This window comes from Rhinatrema bivittatum, chromosome 10 (assembly GCF_901001135.1).
Source record: "Rhinatrema bivittatum chromosome 10, aRhiBiv1.1, whole genome shotgun sequence".
Taxonomy (NCBI): domain Eukaryota; kingdom Metazoa; phylum Chordata; class Amphibia; order Gymnophiona; family Rhinatrematidae; genus Rhinatrema; species Rhinatrema bivittatum.
In genome coordinates, this window is record NC_042624.1 from 118922346 (window position 1) to 118944663 (window position 22318).

Consider the following 22318-nt stretch of genomic DNA (forward strand, 5'->3'; position numbering starts at 1 on the left):
TCTCCCCCTCCCACATACACATTCACACACATACTTACATACAACCACTCACATATAACCACTCGCCCTCACACATGCCCTTACATACTCACATCTCCCTCTCCAACATACACACTCACACACATGCCCACCAACTCACTCTCACACGTCCATGCATACCCACTTCTCTCCCTCCCACATACACACACTCAAACACATGCCCACTCACTCACATATAACCACTCTCACACATGCCCATGCATACTCACTTCTCTCCCTCCCACATATATACACCCACACATGCCCACTCACTCACATATAAAGACTTACTCTCACACATGTCTACGCATACTCACTTCTCTCCCTTTCACATTCACACACATACTCATTCTCTTCCCCCAGGGATAGCTTTCTCCTCCTCCTTTTGGCCTGCGCAACTGATGAAAGCCTTCCTTGTGGCCATGCATGTTGATGAGCGATCACCTTCTTCTTTTTATAGTGTGGCCGGATGCACCTCCTCCTTCCCAGCTGCATGGGCAATAGGTGACCACTCTCTTCTTCCATTGCATGGCTGGTCACTCCTCTTCCTTCTGGCCGTACAGCTGCCTTCTTCCTGCCCGTGCACCCAGGTGACATCTCCCGGGACCACACAGACGCTTCTGCAGCTCATCCGGAATTTTCTGTTGTGGGGTCCGGCGACCCAAGTCGCTGCTTTGGTATTACAAAGGCTCCAGGCCAAATCTAGAGAGAACCCAGGTAATGCCCGTCATAACCTAGGAACATTTGAGCACGATGTAATTGTAAACTGGTATGTTCCTGGAGTTTTAATATTGAGTATTGAATGAAAAAGGATGACTGTGCAGACTATGTTTAATGTTATTAACAGCTGAGGGCAGGCAATGCCTACACAGTAAAAAAAAACAAAAACCTCTTGATGATCTAAAATATATTTTGTTTAAAGTGCCGAGCCTCAGCATTGACATCTGAAGAAGGGACACGTGGTCGTAGAAGCTGAGAATTAATTTGGTTGCTAGAGGTCTCTCCTGTGTAAAAGCAGAGCGGGGGCCGAGACAAACCCCACTACTCGGTTCCGGGTGAGACGTTCCACGTGCCCGGAGCCGCCAACGGGGGGGGGGGGGGGGGGGGGGGGGGGGCTAGGATAGGCTATGGAGTGAGGTGAAGGGTCAGGCAGGGGTCAGCGCGTGGCAGCGAGCCGCAAGGAAACAGAATTAGCCGATGGAAGGAGGAAAGGAAAGGAAAGACTCGTTCCTTCTCCTATTTTTAGACCTCGTATGAGTATCCACACCCAAAAGAGCCCAGGAGAAGAAATAAAAGTGGAAAACTACAGGTTATGAGTCAGATTACTTTAATTACAAGAAATTGATGGTGGAAAGACACAGAAATTTGTGCTTAAACATAAGTATGGAAAAACACAGATGGAAAAGCAGAGGAAAATAAACAGCGCTGACCCGTCCTGCCGGATAATGGTCTGGCCTCGGCAGGTCAGGAAAGTTTGTGACTGACGTTAATAAAGCGATTTTTCACCATTAAAGAGAGGAGACACAGGGAGGAACATCTTCAGAGGAGGCGGACGCAGGAGCTCTGCCTCTGCTTCTGTGGGATACCAGAGCTGGGTGACTTGTGCCGTGACTGCCGGAAAGCCACTCTTACACCTCGAGAGTCCTTCTCGCTACCCGTCTGATGCTTTTAGGACTGATTGTTCTGCACCACTGACATATAGAAGCTGCTTAGCAAGCTGTGCAGGGGAAAAAAATATTTGCTATTGATTCGTTTTCGGGAGGTTTTTTCCCACAAATTTTGCTTCGTGAAATGTTTTATTTATTTATTCATGTGAAAACAAATGTATCAAACATTAAAAAAAAAAAACAGGCACCAAAAACAAAAACGGGGCTTCCCAAGGCCTCCTGTCCATCCCTCCCTCCCACCCACCCAGAAAAGTTCTGGAGATAGGAGTCCCCCCAGCCCCTCATATCCGGTCCAGCGGGAATCCTCCAGCAAGGCCTAAGTCCAGGCTGAAGCCTCGGCTTTGTGTAGGCCGAGGACACGGTAGCACGCCGCAGTCTTGGCCTTGGCCTATGCAAGGCCAAGACTTTTGCCTCAGCTGGTGCCCAGGCCCGGACCCGACACCATGGCCCGGGTCTTGATGCCTGAGCCTCAGCCTAGGCCGGATCCCAGGCCTGAAGCCATGGCCAGGCCCAGAATCCAGGTACCGATGCTGGGGCCCCAACCCAGTCGTAGGCCTGATGCCGGGGCCCAGCCCGGACCCAGGCCTAATGCCAGAGCATGGCCTGGAGGCAGGATCCTGATGCCAGAGCCTCAGCCTAGGGTCAGGCCCGAAGCCCAAGCCTTAGAGCAGCTCCAACGACATCCTCTTCTTTCTACTTTTCTTCTTCTCCTGACACCATCTGCTGGGGTCACACCAGAGTTCATTAACTCCAGCGCATTCATCCCAGCGGACGGTGCCATTTTGATGTGCTGCATTCAATTTGATGTACATCAAAATGGCACCGTCCGTTGGGATGAATGCGCTGGAGTTAATGAACTCTGGTGTGACCCCAACGGATGACGTCAGTTGTAGAAGAAAAGGAAGTCGTCAGAGCTGTCTTAAGGCCAGGCCTCGACATTGGGCCTGGCTCTGTGCCAAGGCCCTGGCATAGGGCCTGGGGACCCAGGCATTGGACTACGCCCTGGTGTCAGGAACCGGCCTGGCTGCCTCCGCAGATACCTGATGGACCAGGTAAGTGATTTTTCATGAAGGGGAAGCTCAGATCTTGGCCGAGGCCCCAGTGTCGGTCCGGGCCTAGGCCGAGACCCCTGGGGTCGTGCTTGGGGGTGGGGGGAATTTAAAATAAGCACATAAGAACCTGCCATACTGGGTCAGACCAAGGGTCCATCAAGCCCAGCATCCTGTTTCCAACAATGGCCAATCCAGGCCACAAGAACCTGGCAAGTACCCAAAAACTAAGTCTATTCCATGCTACTGTTGCTAGTAATAGCAGTGGCTATAAATATGATTTGTTTCATTTGGGGAGCTCTCAATTCATTTCGGGGTCCTCCAAATGAAACAAATCGCCCTTATTTGTTGTGTTTTATGCATTTGTTTTAACAAATATACATCCATACTGTTGGCAGGGAAGTCAGACTCCCTGTCTTGGAAGGGAGAACTAACTGAATCTTACTGCACCTAGGAAATACAGGCAGGCCAGATCACAGGAATTAACATGCAAACTCTCACAGGAGCCCTTATAAATGGCCTGTCTTTCGCATGTCATCTTTCAGAAAGTTACCTGCACCGAGTGCAACAGAAGCCTCCTCACTCTAGGAACGAGGAAGAGATCTGTCAGCAGAATGAGAGGTTTTGTAGCCCATCCGCCCTTTTGGCCTTGAATGTGGATCTAATCGAGATGGGGAATCTTGTCACAAGCCGTGCTTTCCTTTCCAGTCAAGGGTCCTGCCTTGACAAAATGTATAAGTAATTATGAAACTGAACCGTTAAAAAGCTAGGCCATTCTTATAACTCCTTTCTGTAAGGCAGTGAAAGCCAGCTAAGCAGAAAAAGTATTTTTCTCTGGAGCACATCTTGAATGACATCATTCCCATCTGGGAAAAGCCATAGAAGAGACTGCAGGGAACGTGTCTGTAGTCAGGCAATACAGCGGTATCATAATGAGCGTGCTCTGACTGCATAAAGTACACATGTGCAATGGAGCAGTGTGATAACAAGCATGCTCTGAATGCATATAACACGTATGCAATGGAGCAGTGTGATAACAAGCATGCTCTGAATGCATATAACACGTATGCAATGGAGCAGTGTGATAACAAGCATGCTCTGCATAAAGTACATGTGTGCAATGGAGCAGTGTGATAACAAGCATGCTCTGAATGCATATAACACGTATGCAATGGAGCAGTGTGATAACAAGCATGCTCTGAATGCATAAAGTACACGTGTGCAATGGAGTAGTGTGATAACAAGCATGCTCTGAATGCATATAACACGTATGCAATGGAGCAGTGTGATAATGAGGCTGTTCTGAATGCATAAAGTACACGTGTGCAATGGAGCAGTGTGATAACAAGCATGCTCTGAATGCATATAACACGTGTGCAATGGAGCAGTGTGATAACAAGCATGCTCTGAATGCATATAACACGTATGCAATGGAGCAGTGTGATAATGAGGCTGTTCTGAATGCATAAAGTACACGTGTGCAATGGAGCAGTGTGATAATGAGGGTGTTCTGAATGCATAATGAAGACGTGTATATGCGGCAATGTCATAACAAGTGGGCTCTGAATGCATATAACACGTGAGCAATGAAGCAGTTTGATAACAAACATGCTCTGAATGCATAATGAAGACGTGACATGGAGGAATGTCATAACAAGTGAGCTCTGAATATATAAAACACGTGAGCAATGGAGCAGTATGATAAGCATGCTCTGAATTCATATAACGCGTATGCAATGAAGCAGTGTGATAACAAACGTGTTCTGAATGCATGATGAAGACGTGACATGGAGGAATGTCAAAGCAAGTGAGCTCTGAATGCATAAAACACGTGTATGCAATGAAGCAGTGAGATAACAAGCGTACTCTGAATGTATAATGTACACGTGTGCAATGTAGCAGAGTGATAATGAGCATGCTCCGAATGTATAAATACATGCATGCAGTGGAGTAGTGTGATAACAAATGAGCTGAGAATGTATACAGTAATTACACATGTTCTGCAAGACAGATATTCCAGGTGTGTAGAAAGCAGGTAGAGGAACGCTTCTTATGGGTTCCCATCTGTATGGCAAGTGCATCATAGTTTGGCAGATTATTCGAAGAATAATCAGGATGTGAATGGAAGCAAAATGACAAAAACAGTAAAATAAGGGAAAAAGACTTTGAGATATATATATATATATATATATATATATATATATATATATATATATATGTTAGTGATAGAAGGAAGTGCAAAAGCGATATTGTGAGATTCCGAGGTGACAAGTAGGAATATGTAGAGGCTGATGAGGAAAATCCAAAATTACTTAAAAAATATTTATGTTCAGTGTTCACTGAAGAAGGGTCAGGAATAGGACCATAGAAAACAGACACAAATAGGACTGGAAGGGAGGTAGGTAAACAAACAGTTTTCAGAAAAGTGTGTTTGTGAGGAGCAAATAGATAAAGCAATAGGACCAGATGGTTTTAAGGGAACTTAGTGAACTTTAGAGTCAGGGGCAGTTCCGGAGCACTGGAGACAGGTGGATATGGTTCCTACTCACAGAAGAGGAAGTAAGGAGACGTCTGGGAACTACAGGCTGATTAGTCTGACCTAGGCAGTGAGTAAATGAATGGAATTGCTGCTAAAACACAGGAGAGTGCAGTTTCTGGAATCCAATGGACTGCAAGATCCGAAGCTGTGTTGCTTTGCCAGAGGTAGATCTCGTCAGAAGAAGCTGGAGACTGTATCTCAAGATGGATAGCGACAGGATGAAAGCAGGCCAGAGAAAGTGACCAAAATGATGTGGGGCCTACATCAGTAGACTTAGGAGATGAGACTGTAGGACCTAGATATGTCTGTCCTGGAGGAGAGGAGGGACAGGGGAGATAGGATACAGACGTTTACATACCTGAGGGGCATGAACGATGCACAGGAAGCTTCAAGGGGGTAGACTCAGGAATAACGGCAGGAAATATTTCTTCACAGGAAGAATGGTGGATGCTTGAAATGCCCTCCCGGAAAAGGCGGTGAAGAGAAGTACGGTAATAGAATTCAAAAGGGCATGGGATAAACAAAGAGGATCCCTGGTGGCTTAAGGGATGAAACTGAAGAAAAGGGGTAACCTGCATGAAGCAGCAGTTACTGACCTAAAACAGAAAAAAAAAAGCTTGCTGGGCAGACTGGATGGACCATTGGGTCCTTTTCTGCTGTCATTTACTTTGCTACTTTCAGTCTGATCAGTTTCTTTGATTGGGTGACCAGAGAGATGGCTTGAGGGAGAGCGCTAGGTGCAGTGTTTTAGTTTTCAGTAAAGTCTTTGACATGGTCCATGTAGGCAACTTAGAAATAAAATGAGCGCCCTTGATACGAGCGCTAAAGTGAGTGACGGGATTAGATCCTGGTTGACTGGGAGGTGGCAGAGGGTACTGGGGAAGGGAGTTCACTCCAAGCTGAGAGACTTCACTAGAGGGTGGCCAACCAGCTCCAGATTTTCAAGACAGGTGGATCCAGGCCTAGTTTTACCGCATTGCATGCTGGGACTTATTCTGATTTGCCTATTGCATTTCCTACCAAAAGCAAGACCATAAGTACCTGCATGCAGGGGAGTAAAACCAGGACTGGAGGTGTGCTGCAAGGATTGCACCTTGCAATGATTCTTTTCAACATTTTCATGAGTAATATGGCAGGACTATTGAGAAAGGTTTGTCTCTTTTTGCGGATGATACCAGAATCTGCAAACAGACACCCAGATAGGTGTGGAAAACATAAGGAGGAATCTAGCGAAACCTGAGAAATAGTCTAAAGTTTGGAAGATAATTTATATGCTGCAAAATTACCAGGAGGTGAAATTCTTCTATGCACGAATCAAGAGTAGGATCTAGGGGTGATCAAATCTGATAATCTTAAGGCGACCAAGCAGGTGGATAAAGCGAGGGTAAAAGCCAGAAATATGCTTGGGTGCATAGGGAGAGGAAGGGTCAGCAGAGAAAGGGAGGTGATATTGCCCCTGTGCAGGTCCCTGTATGAGCCCTCTCTTGGAAGTCTGTGTACAGCCACCTTCAATAGGATATAAACAGGATGGAGTCGCTCCAGAGGGAGGCTAAACATATATACCTTAGAAGAAAGGCAGGAAAGCGGAGATATGATGAGGAAATTTTAAAAACCTCCACAGTATCAATATACAGGAGATGGGCCTTTTCCAATAGAAAGGAAAACCTGGAATGAAGGATTATGGAATGAGAGCAATCTAAGGAAATATCTCTTTACGGAATAGGAAATTGAGAATTGAATTGGGTTGGGACATGTAAGATGCTTCTGTCATCATAGAGTAGTAGGGTGCGTTTGGGGGGTTGGTATCTATGATAAGGGACTGTACTTGTTTGCTATTGTACATTGGCTTGTATGATAGAAATGCTACTTCACTCTTGGAGGGTTACTTTTCCAGTTATGTTAATGCTGTATTTTGAATTATTCTTTGGGATTTTTATTGAATTCCCCAAGGGAGTGATATTTTTAGTTATGTGGTGCAGCCTACCATTCTCCTAATATGAGTAGGGGACAGAATAAGTTGACGTCAGGGGCAAACATATTTAATGTATTGTACTGATTTTTTATTTGTGATTGAAAAAGTCAGAGTAAGAATACAATAGAATAGAAGAAGAGTGGCATCAGTACCACGAGGCACAGGGGGCAGAGAGGCAGCAGGAAGAGTGGCATCAGTACCACGAGGCACAGGGGGCAGAGAGGCAGCAGGAAGAGTGGCATCAGTACCACGAGGCACAGGGGGCAGAGAGGCAGCAGGAAGAGTGGCATCAGTACCACAAGGCACAGGGGGCAGAGAGGCAGCAGGAAGAGTGGCATCAGTACCACAAGGCACAGGGGGCAGAGAGGCAGCAGGAAGAGTGGCATCAGTACCACGAGGCACAGGGGGCAGAGAGGCAGCAGGAAGAGTGGCATCAGTACCACGAGGCACAGGGGGCAGAGAGGCAGCAGGAAGAGTGGCATCAGTACCACGAGGCACAGGGGGCAGAGAGGCAGCAGGAAGAGTGGCATCAGTACCACGAGGCACAGGGGGCAGAGAGGCAGCAGGAAGAGTGGCATCAGTACCACGAGGCACAGGGGGCAGAGAGGCAGCAGGAAGAGTGGCATCAGTACCACGAGGCACAGGGGGTCACGAGAGAACTCTTGTCCCAGCCCAACCCCCCACTCCCGCCACCCCTTCAGACAAAGAATAAAAATGAATGGATACGTGTGTAGCTCATCAGCGCAGCTCCCTACCCCCCTCCCCCCCCCCAATACACATATCATAGCGACTTGAGATATTTAAATCTAAAGCACTGCTCTGCCTCCTATGCCCCCCCCCCCCCTCCCCCACTGCCGGGAGCTCGTGCTCTGACGGAGCCAGGATCCTGCTAAGACCGTTCTGCTTCCTGGCTCGGAGCAGGGCCCAGATACAGTGATGACTGGGGGGGGGGGGGGGGGGGGTAGGGGGCTGAGAGATTGGGTCTGAAAGCTCAGAAAGTTGTTTTTTATTTTTATCTTTTAGTTACCCAGCTATCTTCACAATATAGCAAGGTAGGGTCAAACTTCCAACCTGCTCGGCTGTTTTCAGAAAACATCCAGTTAGGTTTAAAGTTATCTGGCTGGCACGAGTGTATTCAGCAGCGGGCTTGCCCTGCTGAATATCTGTGACGTTATCCAGCCAACTTTAACCAGATAACTTGTCTGCTCGCTGCTTTTTTAAATATTGACCTCAAGGTTTACGCAGCACCATAAAGATGCGGTTTTATAGGTAGAATTAACGTGCAATTTATGAGAAGGAAACAGACAGTCAACATTGTGCAACATATTAAACAAGAAAACAGTGTTACTGGAACAGTACTGGCACAAACCTTGAAAAGTGGAAGCGTTCGGAACTGCTTGAAACTAAAATAGCATCTGATTTGATTTTGCAAAGCAATTAATACAGGCTGGCATTGTACAACGGGGTCTAAGAGCACAGAGCTGGAGATCCAGTTAGCTCACGGGGGTATCGCAGACCATTGGTTATTGCATTGCATGTTTGTATTTGGCGGGGCGGGATACGGTGGATTATTATCTGTTGACTGCTACTGCGCAATCTCTTCTTTTATTTGGATGTTTGATGGGGCTGGAGGCAGGAGAATTTTATGTGCTTGATGTGTGATGGTATGTCGAGTTCCTTATGTAAGCTATAAACAGGCCAACACATTTATTTGTGTTTATTTTATCTGATTTATATTCTGCTTCAAAGACAAGTCTCGTTTTTGAAGATGGCCCTTCTTGGGACTTGGAATGCACATTTCCAGAAGTATCTTGGCAGCTGCTCCTCTCTGAGACTGCATAGCCCATCCTGATTCTGCTGCCCCCGACGCCTCTCTTTTTTCCAGCAATGCTCCAGCACTTAGTGAGAGCTGAGCTGGAAATGACAGAGCAGAAAGCCGCAGAATACCCCTGGAAAGTAAAATACTATGTACCTTTCAAACCTACGTATTTCCTAATAGAGATGTGCATCCGTTTTTCCCGAATTAGGCAATTTCAATGAAATTGCCTAATTTGTTATGGTTCGGGGGAACCGAAAAATGGATGACATTTTTCTGAAATTTCGGAAAAATTTCTTTTTTGTGTTAGTGCAGGGGGCCCCGAAACAAAGCCCGAGACGAAAAAAAACCAAAACTGTGCATACATAATAAGTAATCAGATAAGATAAAGGTAAGCTGGTTGATCTGGTGTATTAGGATTATGAGAAGGCATCTGACAAAGTCCCTCTCCCCCTTTCCTGGACTCACCCACGCACACACATACTGCTTGTGCTGGCTAACAGCAACCCAACTTGCCCCAACATGGGAGTTGGCACAACAGCTGCACGGCCAGCCGGAAGGAAGCGAGAAAGTGAGCCACGGCAGGACTGACTCCTTCGACCACGGCCCAATTTTATTTATTGGTTGTCACTTGCAGACGCTCTTGCATTGCAGGCATGAAATTGATTGGCTTGTTGTCAGAGGTTTGCTCTTCACATGGGATGTGTTGGAGAATTCTGTCATTGTCCATACGAAGGACATGCCCAAGTCATCGGAGGCATCTCTGTTTGAGCAAGGTGAAGATGGTGGAAATTTGAACCTGTTCCCAGACTTTGGGATTTTTTCTTTCCAAAAGATGTTAAGGATTCATTGCAGGAAACTGTCTAGCTTCTTTTCTTGATATGAGTTTAGTGTCCATGTCTTATTATCATAGAGGAGAGTACTGACATTGATTTTGGTGTGATCTGTACATTTGCTGTTCTTCCAGACAGAGCGATGAATTGTTTTCCAATTCGTAGATTTAACCCTGCATAACAAGATAGATTGTCTGTGATGGTGGATCCCAAATATATGTGCTTATCAGTGACCTCTACTATCTACAATAGTTATTGATATTAATGAAAGGAGACTTGTCAACATCTTGTCTCACCACATTTGTCTTCTTAAGACTAATAGTGCTGGCATGCTTGGGACAGGTGGCCCATGAGGCATTGAAGATGATCTTCAATGTGAGTAGTCAAGTAACGTCATCAGAAATAGCACTCTGTAATGAAAACATTACGCACCTTAGATTTTGCTCTGAGTCAAGAGAGGTTGAACAGTTTCCCCATCAGATTTCTGTACAGGTATATTCTCTCAGTTGTCGACCCAAAGACATACTTTAACAGGCCTGAAAGAATATCCTAAACAGGTTAAGGGTAAGGACACATCCCTGTTTGAACCTTCTATGTATGCTGAAGGCCTCCAAAATTGAGCCGTCGCATTGGATGATGCCTTTCATGTTATTATGCAAGGACTTAACTCTGAGAAGCTTGGGATAGTAGCCGATCTTTTCCTGTAGCTGGAACAAATAATGTACAGTGTTTTTCTCTGCTCTCTGCATGTCTCCTGCAGCTGCCTCAGGGAGATGATTGTGTTGGTGGTTGACCGCTCTGCTCTTAAGCTGCACTGTGTTTTAGGGTAGATTCTGTCAGCAAGGATCTAGCATCAGTTTGAGGGGTAATGCATACAAAGATTTTGCCATTCACGCTTACAGGTAGATTTTAAAAGTGTTGCTCTCACAAAAATGGCCCCATACACGTGTATATGGGCCACGTGCGAACAACGCAAATTTGAAGAAGTTGGGAAGTACACGCGTGCATACCTGTGTGTGCGTCAAGAATAAGAAGACAGAAAAGGGGTGGGACATGGGCGTTACAGGGTGGGGCCGACTTGGGCGCGTAACTCCCCAAATTTTGCAAGGCTGACCATGGCAACGCGTAACTTTACTACTGGTCCTGATGAGGTGCAAGTCTGAACACTGGGGGAGAGGGGGAGAGAGAGCGGGTTTTGTAAAGGGCCAATCTGACGCTCTGTATATCTCCCACTGTAAGAGGGGCACTTTCAGCTCAGGGTGGGTTTTGGGCAGTGTTACAAGGGTCTACAGACCCTTGCACTCTAGGCAGACCAATGTAACACTGCCCCCCCCCCCCCCAAAACCCACCCTGAGCTGAAAGTGCCCCTCTTACAGTGGGAGATATACAGAGCGTCAGACTGTCTCTCTCTCTCTCTCTTACTTGTAAGTACGCACGTAAAGGCCCCAACACATACACGCGGTAGGGATATTTTAAATGGTGCACACGTACCTGCATGTACGATATAAAATTGAGCGTATTTTGGCTCATGTGCCCAGTGTGTGTGTTTATGAGTGCACGCACGCTCCTTTTAAAATGTACTTGTTAGGAAAAAGAGACCAAAATAGGTGTTGCACTCATTCCTGTCGGATTATCAGTTTTCATTTCCTAAGGAACCACACCTTCCTTCCTGCATGAAGAGAGGAGCTGCTAAAGGGGTCCAAGCAGCAGTTTTTGCAGATTTGATGGCTTTGGGTAGAATTCCGTCCTTTCCAGGGGATTTCCATTTGCTAGGCCATCAGTAGCCTTGCTGAGCTCTTCTGGCAGTCCAGCATCCAGTTCCTGTGATGTCGATGGCCTCTTCCACCACCGTATGTTCTCTGGCGTAGAGATCTGGATAACGTTCCACCCATCGCTACATTTGTTTTTGATCATTTGGTAATGATCTCTCCTGTGGTTGAATTCAGGGGAGCTAGCTTATTCCGTATTGGTCCAGTTGCTTTTTCAATACCATCGTACATACCCGTGATCTTGCCTGTGTCTGTCTGCAGAGATCAGAATGCCTGTGTACAGCTACCGACAGAAGTTTCTAACACAACGTCCAGCTGTACACTTCACTGCGCCTTTAACTCTTCCAGTGGCTTGGTTTTGTGCACACTTGTAGTTGGTGAAAGTGATACACTTTGCTTCGCTGTCCGGGGTCATCTCATTTCAATGTACTTTAAACCAGTCACTAGTATTCTCATGATTTGGAGTTGGGTTTGTTTTTTGTTTTGCCAAACCCTGTCTGGGTATTTCTTAGCTCTTCCCATTTCTTCTGTACACTTGAGACACTGGGAAATGTAAGTGCTGCTTTCTCTGGAGTATATGCCTATTGTGGACGCATTACCTTGCCAGTGAGTATGCATGCCATTCTCTTCTGTTTGGAGCAGTGGGACGCTCTAGGGCTGAAGCTCTGCCGCATACCATGGCATGGTCCATGTCACAATCAGCACTTTAATAACCTTGCGTTAGAAGGATGACTTAGATGTTAGTACATCTTGTGATGATCAGATCCAGTTAGTTCCAACAACTGATGTTTTCATGAGACTTGATGCTGAGGCTTGGTCTTGAAAAATGGATTGGTGATTCTAAGATTGTGACAAGAGTAAAGTTCCAGGAATCTTTATTCATTTCCCTTCATTTTTCTGGTTCCTTAGCGTCCTAGGCAGGTTGGCCAAGGGTTGTGGTCAGCACCTACTCTTGCATTGAAGTCACCAAGCAGCTAAAGATGTGCAATCATAAAGATCTTGCTAATGGTGGTATTACTACTATTTTTTATCATTTTTGAAGCACTACTGGAAATATGCAGCCTGTGCAGACACACACAACAGACAATCCCTGCTCCAAGGAGCTTACAGTCCAGCCAAGACAAACACACATGACAAACAAGAACCTTTAAGTGCATTGAAGAAAAATACTCAGTAGTGGTATGACCTTCACTATAGAAGTGGCCTTTTATTTCAGATGAATCATTAAGGGTTAATAGTAACATCAAGCGTCAAGGGGCGCAGTACCAGGATTCTCTCTCATCTGCTTCTGGGTGCTTCGATCATCCCCAACGGTGTGCTTTTAACAGCAAAACCCATTCCAAGTTCCCTAGGTTCATCAGGATTCTCTCCCTGCCAGAAGAGACTATAATCCATTTCCCTAAGAGAACCGGGTAACACAAGCTGTGTTTCCTGGTGGGCAGCAATATCAACTTGGAGGAGTTTTAGGTCTTCATTGATTACAGCTGCCTTACAGACAGGTCCTCAGACCTCAGATCCAGTTGTTCTAATGTTCCAGCACACAAACTTGCGATCCATTTTTACCTGGTGCTGTAATTACATAGTCAGGTGACACTCTCACGTCACACCCCATTGAAGCAGACGTGTGGTGGGACAGCACCATATTAGCTGGGGGCTGCCCATCAAGATGTATGCCACCATCAGATACGTACCCTGGTACCCGTGAAGGCTTATAACCATCAACTGAAGCAAAACTGCTTTCCTCTTATCAGAGTGATATGGAGACCCTGTGTTCCAGGAGCCAATGCACTTTGATACCAAGTCCATTGCGGGACTTGCCGGTACAATGTCAGAACGGACCCTGAACTGCCTCTGAGGCTCCATTCCTGATTTTCTGTTGGGATTTACTCTCTTAGCTTTCCACCTCTCCCGAGATTACCCACAAGGCAGTGGGAATTTCGGCTCAGAATTTACTCTCTCTTTTAAATGAGTTGCTATCCAGTGCTAACGAGCCACATCTGCTTGAAGCTACTGATTTTAAGGCACCAGAAATCTGCCTTTCACCCCTACACCTGTCAGTGGTAATGACCGCACCATGTGAAGGATAGGGAGAGGCTTGACTGTCAGTGGCTATTTGAGATGCAGTATTTTATAGACAGTGAGAAAATCTCACTACCACTCTGGCATAAAAGTTTCAGTGTGAGTGTTATTGCTGCCTAATGAAGGTGTCCCCTGAGGGCCACAGCAGGATACTACAAGAAGGTTATACCACTGCTTGTTTTTATTTTTACTGATTTTCAAGGCTGGTTAAAAGTGAGGCCTCCATAACCTGATAATAAGCTAAAACTCAGTGTCCAGTTTCTACCCTTTATTCTGGGGGAGAGTTCAGTTTCCATGGCCACCAAGAAAGGCCAGGGTGCCAAGAGGACGAGCAGCAACAGCTGCTGCTGTTGTGTCTTGGCTGGTTCTGATCCGATGCCCAGCGGAAAGTGCCTGGTCCAAAGACAAGTAGAGCTAAGGAATTATGTCCTGCATGCAGCGTTATTTATCTCTCACGAACACATTCTTTAAAATATTAAACTATGTTTTCATACTGAAGACAGCACAAACTTTTAGCGATCTACATACACATCAATATTATAGATAGCTAAATACTGGAGGAGGTGGTACCTGCATGAGCTCTTTTTGGCCAGTATCAGGGCTCCTCCTTTTTCTAGATCATTTATGAATACTGGTGCCAGTACACACCCCTCAGGCTCCATTGGGAAGAGGTAAATAGTGGGGGTACCCCCCAGGGATCTGCTCTGGGGCTGATGCTGTTTTAACATATTCAGAAATAATTTGGAAAAGGGAGCAACTATTGCAGTGATCAGATTTGCAGATGACACAAAAATATTTAAAGTAATTCAAATACAAGCACACTGTGAGGAACCGCAGAAGGACCTTGCCAGACAAACTGGGCATCAAAATGGCAGATGAAACTTCCAAAAAAATAATGCATGGGGGAAAAATAATCCTTCCTGCAGGTACACAAAGCTGGGTTCCACCACCAGGAAAAGGACCTCAGAGTCCTTGTGCACAGTACATTGAAATCCTCCGCTCAGTGTGTGGGGGCAGTCAAGAAAGCAAACAGAATGTTAGGAATGATCTGAAAAGAACTGGAGAATAAAACTGTGAATATCAGTATCAAAATCCAGGAAAACTTGGGACAAGCCCAGAGGAACTCTGGGGACTAGGAAGCAATTATAAAGCTGAGCAGGAGACTGGACGGGCAAACTAGAAGAGCCATACGGTCTTTATCTGCCGTCATGTTCTGTGTTTCTACAGTAACCTCTGTATCAACCCATGGTGCTGTCGCACCTTGAGTATTCTGTGCAGTTCTGAGCACGCCATTTCAAAAAAAAGATACAGTGGAACTAGAAAAGGCAACAAAAATGATAAATTGGATGGAAGGGCTCCCCTGTGAAGAAAGGCTGAACAGGTTATGGCTCTTCCGCCTGAAAAAGAGGGGGCTGATACAAGTTTATAAAATCATGAGTGGAGTGGAACAGATAAATAGAAGATGGTTTTTAACCCTTTCAAATTATACTGAAACAAGGGGACATGCCATGATTCTGACAGATAGCACATTTAAAACAAATCGGAAAAAGTTGTTTTTTTTACTCAGTGCACAATCAAGCTGTGGAATTTGTTGCCAGAGGATGTGGTTGAGACATTAGCACAGCTGGGTTTAAACGTGTTTTGGACAAGTTTGAGGGAAAACTCTATAAACTATCTGCTCCTCATGAGTCTCTCAGTAAACCATCCTTCTCCACTATAATCTATCCAAAATTCAGCTGTGCAACTTATCTTTCGCCAATGTCGCTTCGCCCCTCTAAAAGCTTTCTCGAGGCACTGCATTACATCCAGTCCATTCTCCTTGCATTCACCTATAAGAGCCTTCACTCTGCAGCTCCTCACTAACTCTCCTTCTCGTGAATTCTGCTCATCAGACAAGCCACGCCTACCCTTGTGCTTCTCCGCCATCGCTGAGTCTCAAGTCTGTGCCAGAGGCCTAGAACGGCCTTCCTAAGTGGGTGCCCCATGCCCCTTCTCTACCCAAATTCGGATCCTGCCTAAGAATTCACCTTTTGGAGGCTGCTTTTAAGTCTTAACCCTAATTATCCCGCTTTCAGCCTTATTGATTTTAAACATTTTTTTAAATTAAATTCTGAAAGTCTCTTTTGTCCTATAGGGATTATCTGTGTATTTGTGCAACACTGCATATGAGTAGCGCTATACAAGTGAGGAATGGCTATCAGGAAAGGCTTCCCCTATGAGAAGAGGCTAAATAGGTTAAGGCTCTTCAGTTTAGAGAAGAAATAGTTGAGGAGAGATATGATGGAGATCTATAAAATCATGAATGGAGTGGAAGGGTAAATGCAAATCGGTTTAGTTTAAAAAAAAATACAAAGACTAGGGGAAACTCCATGAAGTTTGAAAGGAGAATGCTCAATCCCTGGTAAAAAAAAAAAAAGACTACCATCTTCAACAACCTCCTACTTGACTCCAAGCGCGCCATCACGGAATCCTGGCTGAAACATATCGACACAGTACTCCTAAACCAAGTACCAACACTCATTTATGATATACTCTCCATTCCCAGACTCAAAAAAGAGGAGGTGGCATACTGCTAGCTACTAAAAGAGAACTTAGACTAATACCCCAAAATGTCACCATCCCACCGAAACATGAAATAGGCCTCTTCAAATCGTCGCAATTACAAATATGTCTAGTCTACTCACCACCAGGTCTCCTCGAAAATGACCCATCCCCACTCATCAAATTTATTGCTAAAAACATTGACCTTGATTTCCCAACAATCATACTTGGTGACTTCAATCTCCATGTGGACTCTTCCCCTCATCACCCTCCTGTGAAGCTTTTCTCTCTGCCCTCGACACCATGGGATTCCACCAAATTATACACTCACCCACACTTAAAGCCGGACACACACTGGACTTAATCTTTACATGAAACACCCACCTGCTCCGCAATACTCTGGTCTGATCATTATCTTATAAAAACCAAGCTTTCATTTAAAAAATGCTCGATACCCCTCTCCCCCACTACATCACCATCCAATTCAGAAAACCCTGCTCAAGAGATGACCTCTCGATATCCCTCACTAAAGCCCTACAAAAAATCGACCTATCTGACACAGACTCAGCTTTCCACACCTGGGATGACATCACTAACGACATAGCTAACAATCTATGCCCACTCACCTCAAAATCTATAAATCCCTCTCAAGCTAACAAAAAAGCCTGGTACTCACCTGAATTAAGAAACCTCAAACGCGCCCTCAGAAATAAAGAAAAGATATGGCGCAAAAACCCCTCCCCCACAACGCTTGCCACATACAAATCCACTTTACATACCTACAGAACTTCCACGCAGAAATCCAAACGTGACTTCTATGCACGTAAAATTCACGACCTCCAATTCAATCCCAAAGCCCTCTTTTCATATGTATCTGACCTGACAAAAAAACCCTCCCGCCCTTCCACCCATTTGGACTCCAAAAACAGAAGTAACGACCTAGCCCATTTCTTTAACAACAAAATGTACAATCTAATCTCAAGCTTTCCCCCCTTCTCCCTCTATCCCAACTCCCCCCTCAACCATCCCAATGCCCTACTGGACCATCTCGAGATCACATCTAAATCAGAATAGAATCCCTCTTAAAGAAACACAAACCTTCCACCCACCCAGCTGACTCCATCCCCTCCAAACTCTTATTAACCATCCCGGAAGTAATAGCAAAACCCCTTGCCGACATCATCAATTGCTCCCTCACTGCTGGCAAAGTCCCCACCACACTAAAACAAGCAATCATTAAACCCATTCTTAAAAAAGCAAACCTCGATCCTGCTGAACTTGCTAATTATCGCCCAATATCCAACTTGCCTTTTCTAGCCAAGATCATGGAAAAGATTGTCAACATCCATCTTTCTGATTACCTAGAGCAACATAAAATACAATTCTTGTCCCAATTTGGATTCCGAAAATACTATAACACTGAAACACTCCTAATCCACCCTCTCAGACACCCTACTCAAAGGCATGGACAAAGGACACTCTTACATCCTAGCCATGCTCGACATCTCAGCTGCATTTGACACTATTAACCATGAAATTATGCTACACCAACTAAAAAATATTGGCATCACTGGAACTGCCCTGAGCTGGTTCAATTCATACCTTGAAAATAGACAATTCAACGTTAAAATTAGAAATTGTTTATCAGACCCTCTCAACTCAGCCAGAGGAGTCCCCCAAGACTCTTCCCTATCCTCCACCTTGTTCAACATTTATATGTTACCCGTCTGCCAGCTCCAAACTGACTTAGGCCTCACTCATTTCATTTACGCAGACGATGTCCAAATTCTTTTCCCTGTAACGGACTCCATCCCCAACGCACTAAAATGTGGGATAACTGCCTCACGTCAATTAACACCCTCCTTACGACCCTTAACCTTGCCCTCAACACTGCAAAAACCAAGCTCCTCCTCATATCACACAATTCAACTATCAACTCCCTCGCAAACACAACCTCTAACCCCAATACACCCCATTTCTCCCAAAATTCACGAAACCTGGGAGTCATCATAGATAATCAGCTTAACTTAAAAAAATTCATAAATACCACCACCAAAGAATGCTTCTACAAACTCCATGTACTTAAGAAACTCAAACCCCCTCCTCTACTTCAACGACTTCCGCACTGTTCTCCAGGCCCTCATCTTCTCAAAAACAGACTATGCAACTCCCTCCTCCTAGGCCTCCCCAACTCATCCATCAAACCACTCCAAATGCCATAGAACGCTGCAGCCAGAATCCTCACCAATACACGCAAAATGGACCACATCACTCCCATCCTAAAAGACCTCCACTGGCTCCCCATCTCGTTCAGAATCCTCTACAAAAGTCTCACCATCATTCACAAAACCCTATACAACAGGACCTCAGCTGGATGAATGACTCCCTCTTCTTTCACTCCTCCAACAGACCTACCAGATCTGCCTACAAAGGGACAATACATACACCTACACCCAAACTCACACTCCTCGACTCCACAAAAGATCGGGCGCTGTCTATTGCAGGACCCACAATTTGGAACTCAATGCCACCTAATGTACATTTGGAACCAAACTCACATATGTTCAAAAAACGATTAAAGACCTGGCTCTTCCAACAGGCATTTAACTAGCTTCCAAATTCCCCCCCCCCCCCAATCAGCTTTTCTCCATGTGTGCTGAATACCCGCCCTACCTTGTCACTTGCATCTACCCCTCGCTACTTAAAATATGACTTGTAATTAGTTATGCACTGTTATGTTTCTCCCGTTTTATTTCTTTGTATTAGTTCTATGATAACTTACTCATGCCTCTATTCCCTTTCCATTATGCATATTACTTTCGCATCTCCCAGTTTGCTGTTCCCTGTTTTTTGTAACTGTTTTTCTCTACGTTGTTCTCCCTTGTTCGATGTAAACCGGCATGATGTCCCTGATGATTGTCGGTATAGAAAAGCCTTAAATAAATAAATAAGTAGCACATTTAAAACAAATCAGCGAAAATACTTGTTCTCTCAACATACAATTAAGCTGTGGAATTTATTATTGGAGGATGTGGTAAAAGCAGCTAGCATATCTGGGTTTAAAAAAAGATTTGGACAAGTTCCTGGAGGAAAGGTCCAAAAACTTTTAGTAACGAGGTATATTTAAGGAGAGGCACTGCTTATCCCTGGCTGTAAGTAGCATGGATGCTATCTACTGTTTAGAATCTTACATAGGTGCCTGTAGTCTGGAATGCCCACTGCTGGAAATAGGATGTTTGGCTTGATGGACCCTCAGTCTGACCCAGTATGGCAGCTCTTATGCTAAGTACCAGTAGTGGTAATGTTTAGCCAAGTAGACTTAGGGAAAGCCACCAGGTTTCTCTCAGGGTGTAGGCAACAAGAAATAGACCTGCTCTTAGGATGTGCCTGGTATTTAGGATTGGCCACTATCAGAGACAGGACGCTGGATTCCATGGACCTCTGGTCTCACTCAACATGACCCTTATGGTCCCTGCTTATTTTTGTTTCAAGAAGACACTTTAAAGGAGAGCTTTTTTATGCGATTAATTTCTAATTTTGCATTAGATTTTGTGCACGGTTGCCTTTGCCCCAAAAAGAAGAGTAGACAGCAAACCCCTTCTGCCATAAGCCAACCCTCCCCCTCCCAGAGAACATCTTTTTTTTTTTTTTCCTTTTTCTTTTCCCTTTTGTCCCTCTTAGTAACTGTTTTCAGCCAATCCGCGAGGCGCAAGCTGCTTTTCTCTCCCGCTGATTGGTGGAGACGGACACCCAATAAAGAAAGCTCGCGTTTGGCGAAAAAAAAAAAAAAAAAAAAGCCGGCATCAGACAAAGACGCGCAGACTCGACGGTGTTGGTAACTGGGTGTAGGAGGTGGGACATGGAGTCATCTTCACCCGTTCCCATTGGTTCCTTTGCTACACGCCATCGGCCCCCCCCTCCCCCTGGCGCGCGGCCAAGCCTGGGGCCGTACCACTTCGCCGCTTTGTCCCTCCTGTTGGAGGGGGGGAGAGAGGTAAGCGGCACCGATGGCCGGTCCGCCGGGGTTCGCGCCGACCTCGCCTCTCGGGGGGCATCCACGGGAGAGAGGTTGGCGAGCGCTTCCGAGAAGGAGGCCGGGGCGGGGATGGCGACAAAAAGGGGTCAGGAGGAGGTTAGCTGTCCCCGCGCTCCCCCCGGAACCGCCTTGTTCTCGTCCTTTGTCGGCGCGGGGGGCGTGGTCGGTGCCGGCGGTTTGCCGGTTTTCTCCCCTCCCCCCAAGAAGCTGTTAAAATGAAACCTAAAGGGCCGCGGGTCGGAGACGGTGTCCGGCGTTAGTAGGGGGGTTCTTTTTTTTCTTTTCTTCTTCTTCTTCCCCCTTTCTTTTTGCGAAAGAGGGCGGATAGTAGGTTAACGCTCGGACACGTAACGCGGGGAGGGCGCCCGCAGACGATATCGACGAGGCGGCGGCCAGAAGTTTGTGAAGGATTTTTTTTTTTTGTCCCCCCTCTCTCGCCCGTCTATAAGGGAGCATAGCTAATGCTCTGAGAGATAAACTTATCTCTTGGACTTTCTGAAGCCGGATTTCAGGAGCCCTCGGCGCTGCTGGAGAAAAAGCAAACTTTTGCTGTGCGTTGCCTTCGGCCGCCCGCCCGCCTTCATGTGGCGGCGGCGCCGCGAGCCGAGGGAGGCGGCGGGGGGCTCGGACTCGTGAGGCGCGGGCTCGGGAGGGGGTCGGAGCCGAGTTAAGAGCCTCTCTCTCTCTCTGTGTATTTATTATACCTGTCAGCAGGACTATGTACAACACCGTGTGGAGTATGGAGCGGGATGACGCGGACTGGAGGGAAGTTATGATGCCTTATTCCACCGAGCTCATATTTTATATTGAGATGGACCCGCCAGGTACTGGGCGCCAAGCTCTTCTGCCATTCCTGTTGCTCCTTCATTACTAGACCCCGACCCTACCCTACATTGTGCATGCACTTCGGCTCTTGTATCTGGGAGATGCATGTTTAAAAAGCGGCTTTTTTTCTCTCCCCCCCCCCCCAAAAGGCCAGCATTTCTTTTCTTAAGCTGCCTTATTCCACGTTTGCATGGATCTTTGCCTGCTCCTGGAGCGGCTCGGATCCTTATTTTGTCGGGGTTTCAGAGGCTTGCACCTGTTTTGCAGACTCGCAGCCCCGGCCGTCGGCTTCCCCTTGTCCTTTTACTTTGCTTGCAGGCTTCATTTCATGGATGGGGGAAGAGCTAAAACCCACTTTCTGCAAATGGCTTTTGTTCTTGCGCCCTTTTTTTCTCATTAGCTGAATTGTGATAACTGAGGGAATTTTTACCTGCTAGTGTGAGAAGCTGGGTCATAATCCTTAAAGGCTAGAAACTTCTCTCTTTCCGTGAGCATAAATCTTAGGGAAAAAAATGCACAGATGTGACTGAAGCGACTTCCTATAACTGGTGGGAGGTGGAGGCCATTCATATTTCTGCACGGCTGTGTAAAAGGTTATTTATTGTAGTCCATAGGCTGCAAAGCCAGGTAATCGATGAAGTGCTTAAACAGGAGCTGGTGACTTACACTTGATGAAGTCAGTCGTTAAGACACTTTAATTACATTGCAAGGATGCAGTATGTGTGCATGTCTGTGTATATAAACCATCTAGCTAAGGAAGAACGTGTATTTGTATTACATTTGCTGGCGAATAAGATGACTTATTGTTTCATTCTGCAGTCTTATTTTAAATTACTTTTGGCACCCGGTAACCCTCACTCTTAAGCAAGGGATTTTATTTTTTTCATATGTAAGTAACTGGATTTTTCACTTTCCACAAGCACCAGCGTACACTTTATATGCTGTTCTCAAGTGATTCTTTACTGAAAGACTATGCTGCATATGTTCTAATCTGTTTCTTGCCTTTCCAAAATGGTAAGCCCAGCTGTATTATTTATGTATATATTTAGCTGTTTGCTAGTAGCACAAACAGCAGGAAGCTTACATGACCTAAAATATTTATCCTGTTGCTATTGTGTGTTCTGGACTGCTCTTTAATGGCTTTTAGCATGTCGTGCTGCTGGCATAAATCAGA

General features: G+C 45.8%; 1 protein-coding gene across 1 annotated transcript in view; it reads left to right on the plus strand.

Moving 5' to 3' along the window:
• The first annotated feature begins 20723 nt into the window (after positions 1-20723).
• The window catches only part of LOC115099847 (phosphatidylinositol 3-kinase regulatory subunit gamma-like), a 36591-nt gene continuing 34996 nt past the window's right edge, over positions 20724-22318 (plus strand). The window contains 1 exon segment of the mRNA XM_029617738.1: positions 20724-21143. Coding sequence (XP_029473598.1) covers positions 21038-21143 — 106 coding nt within the window. The 5' untranslated portion in view covers positions 20724-21037.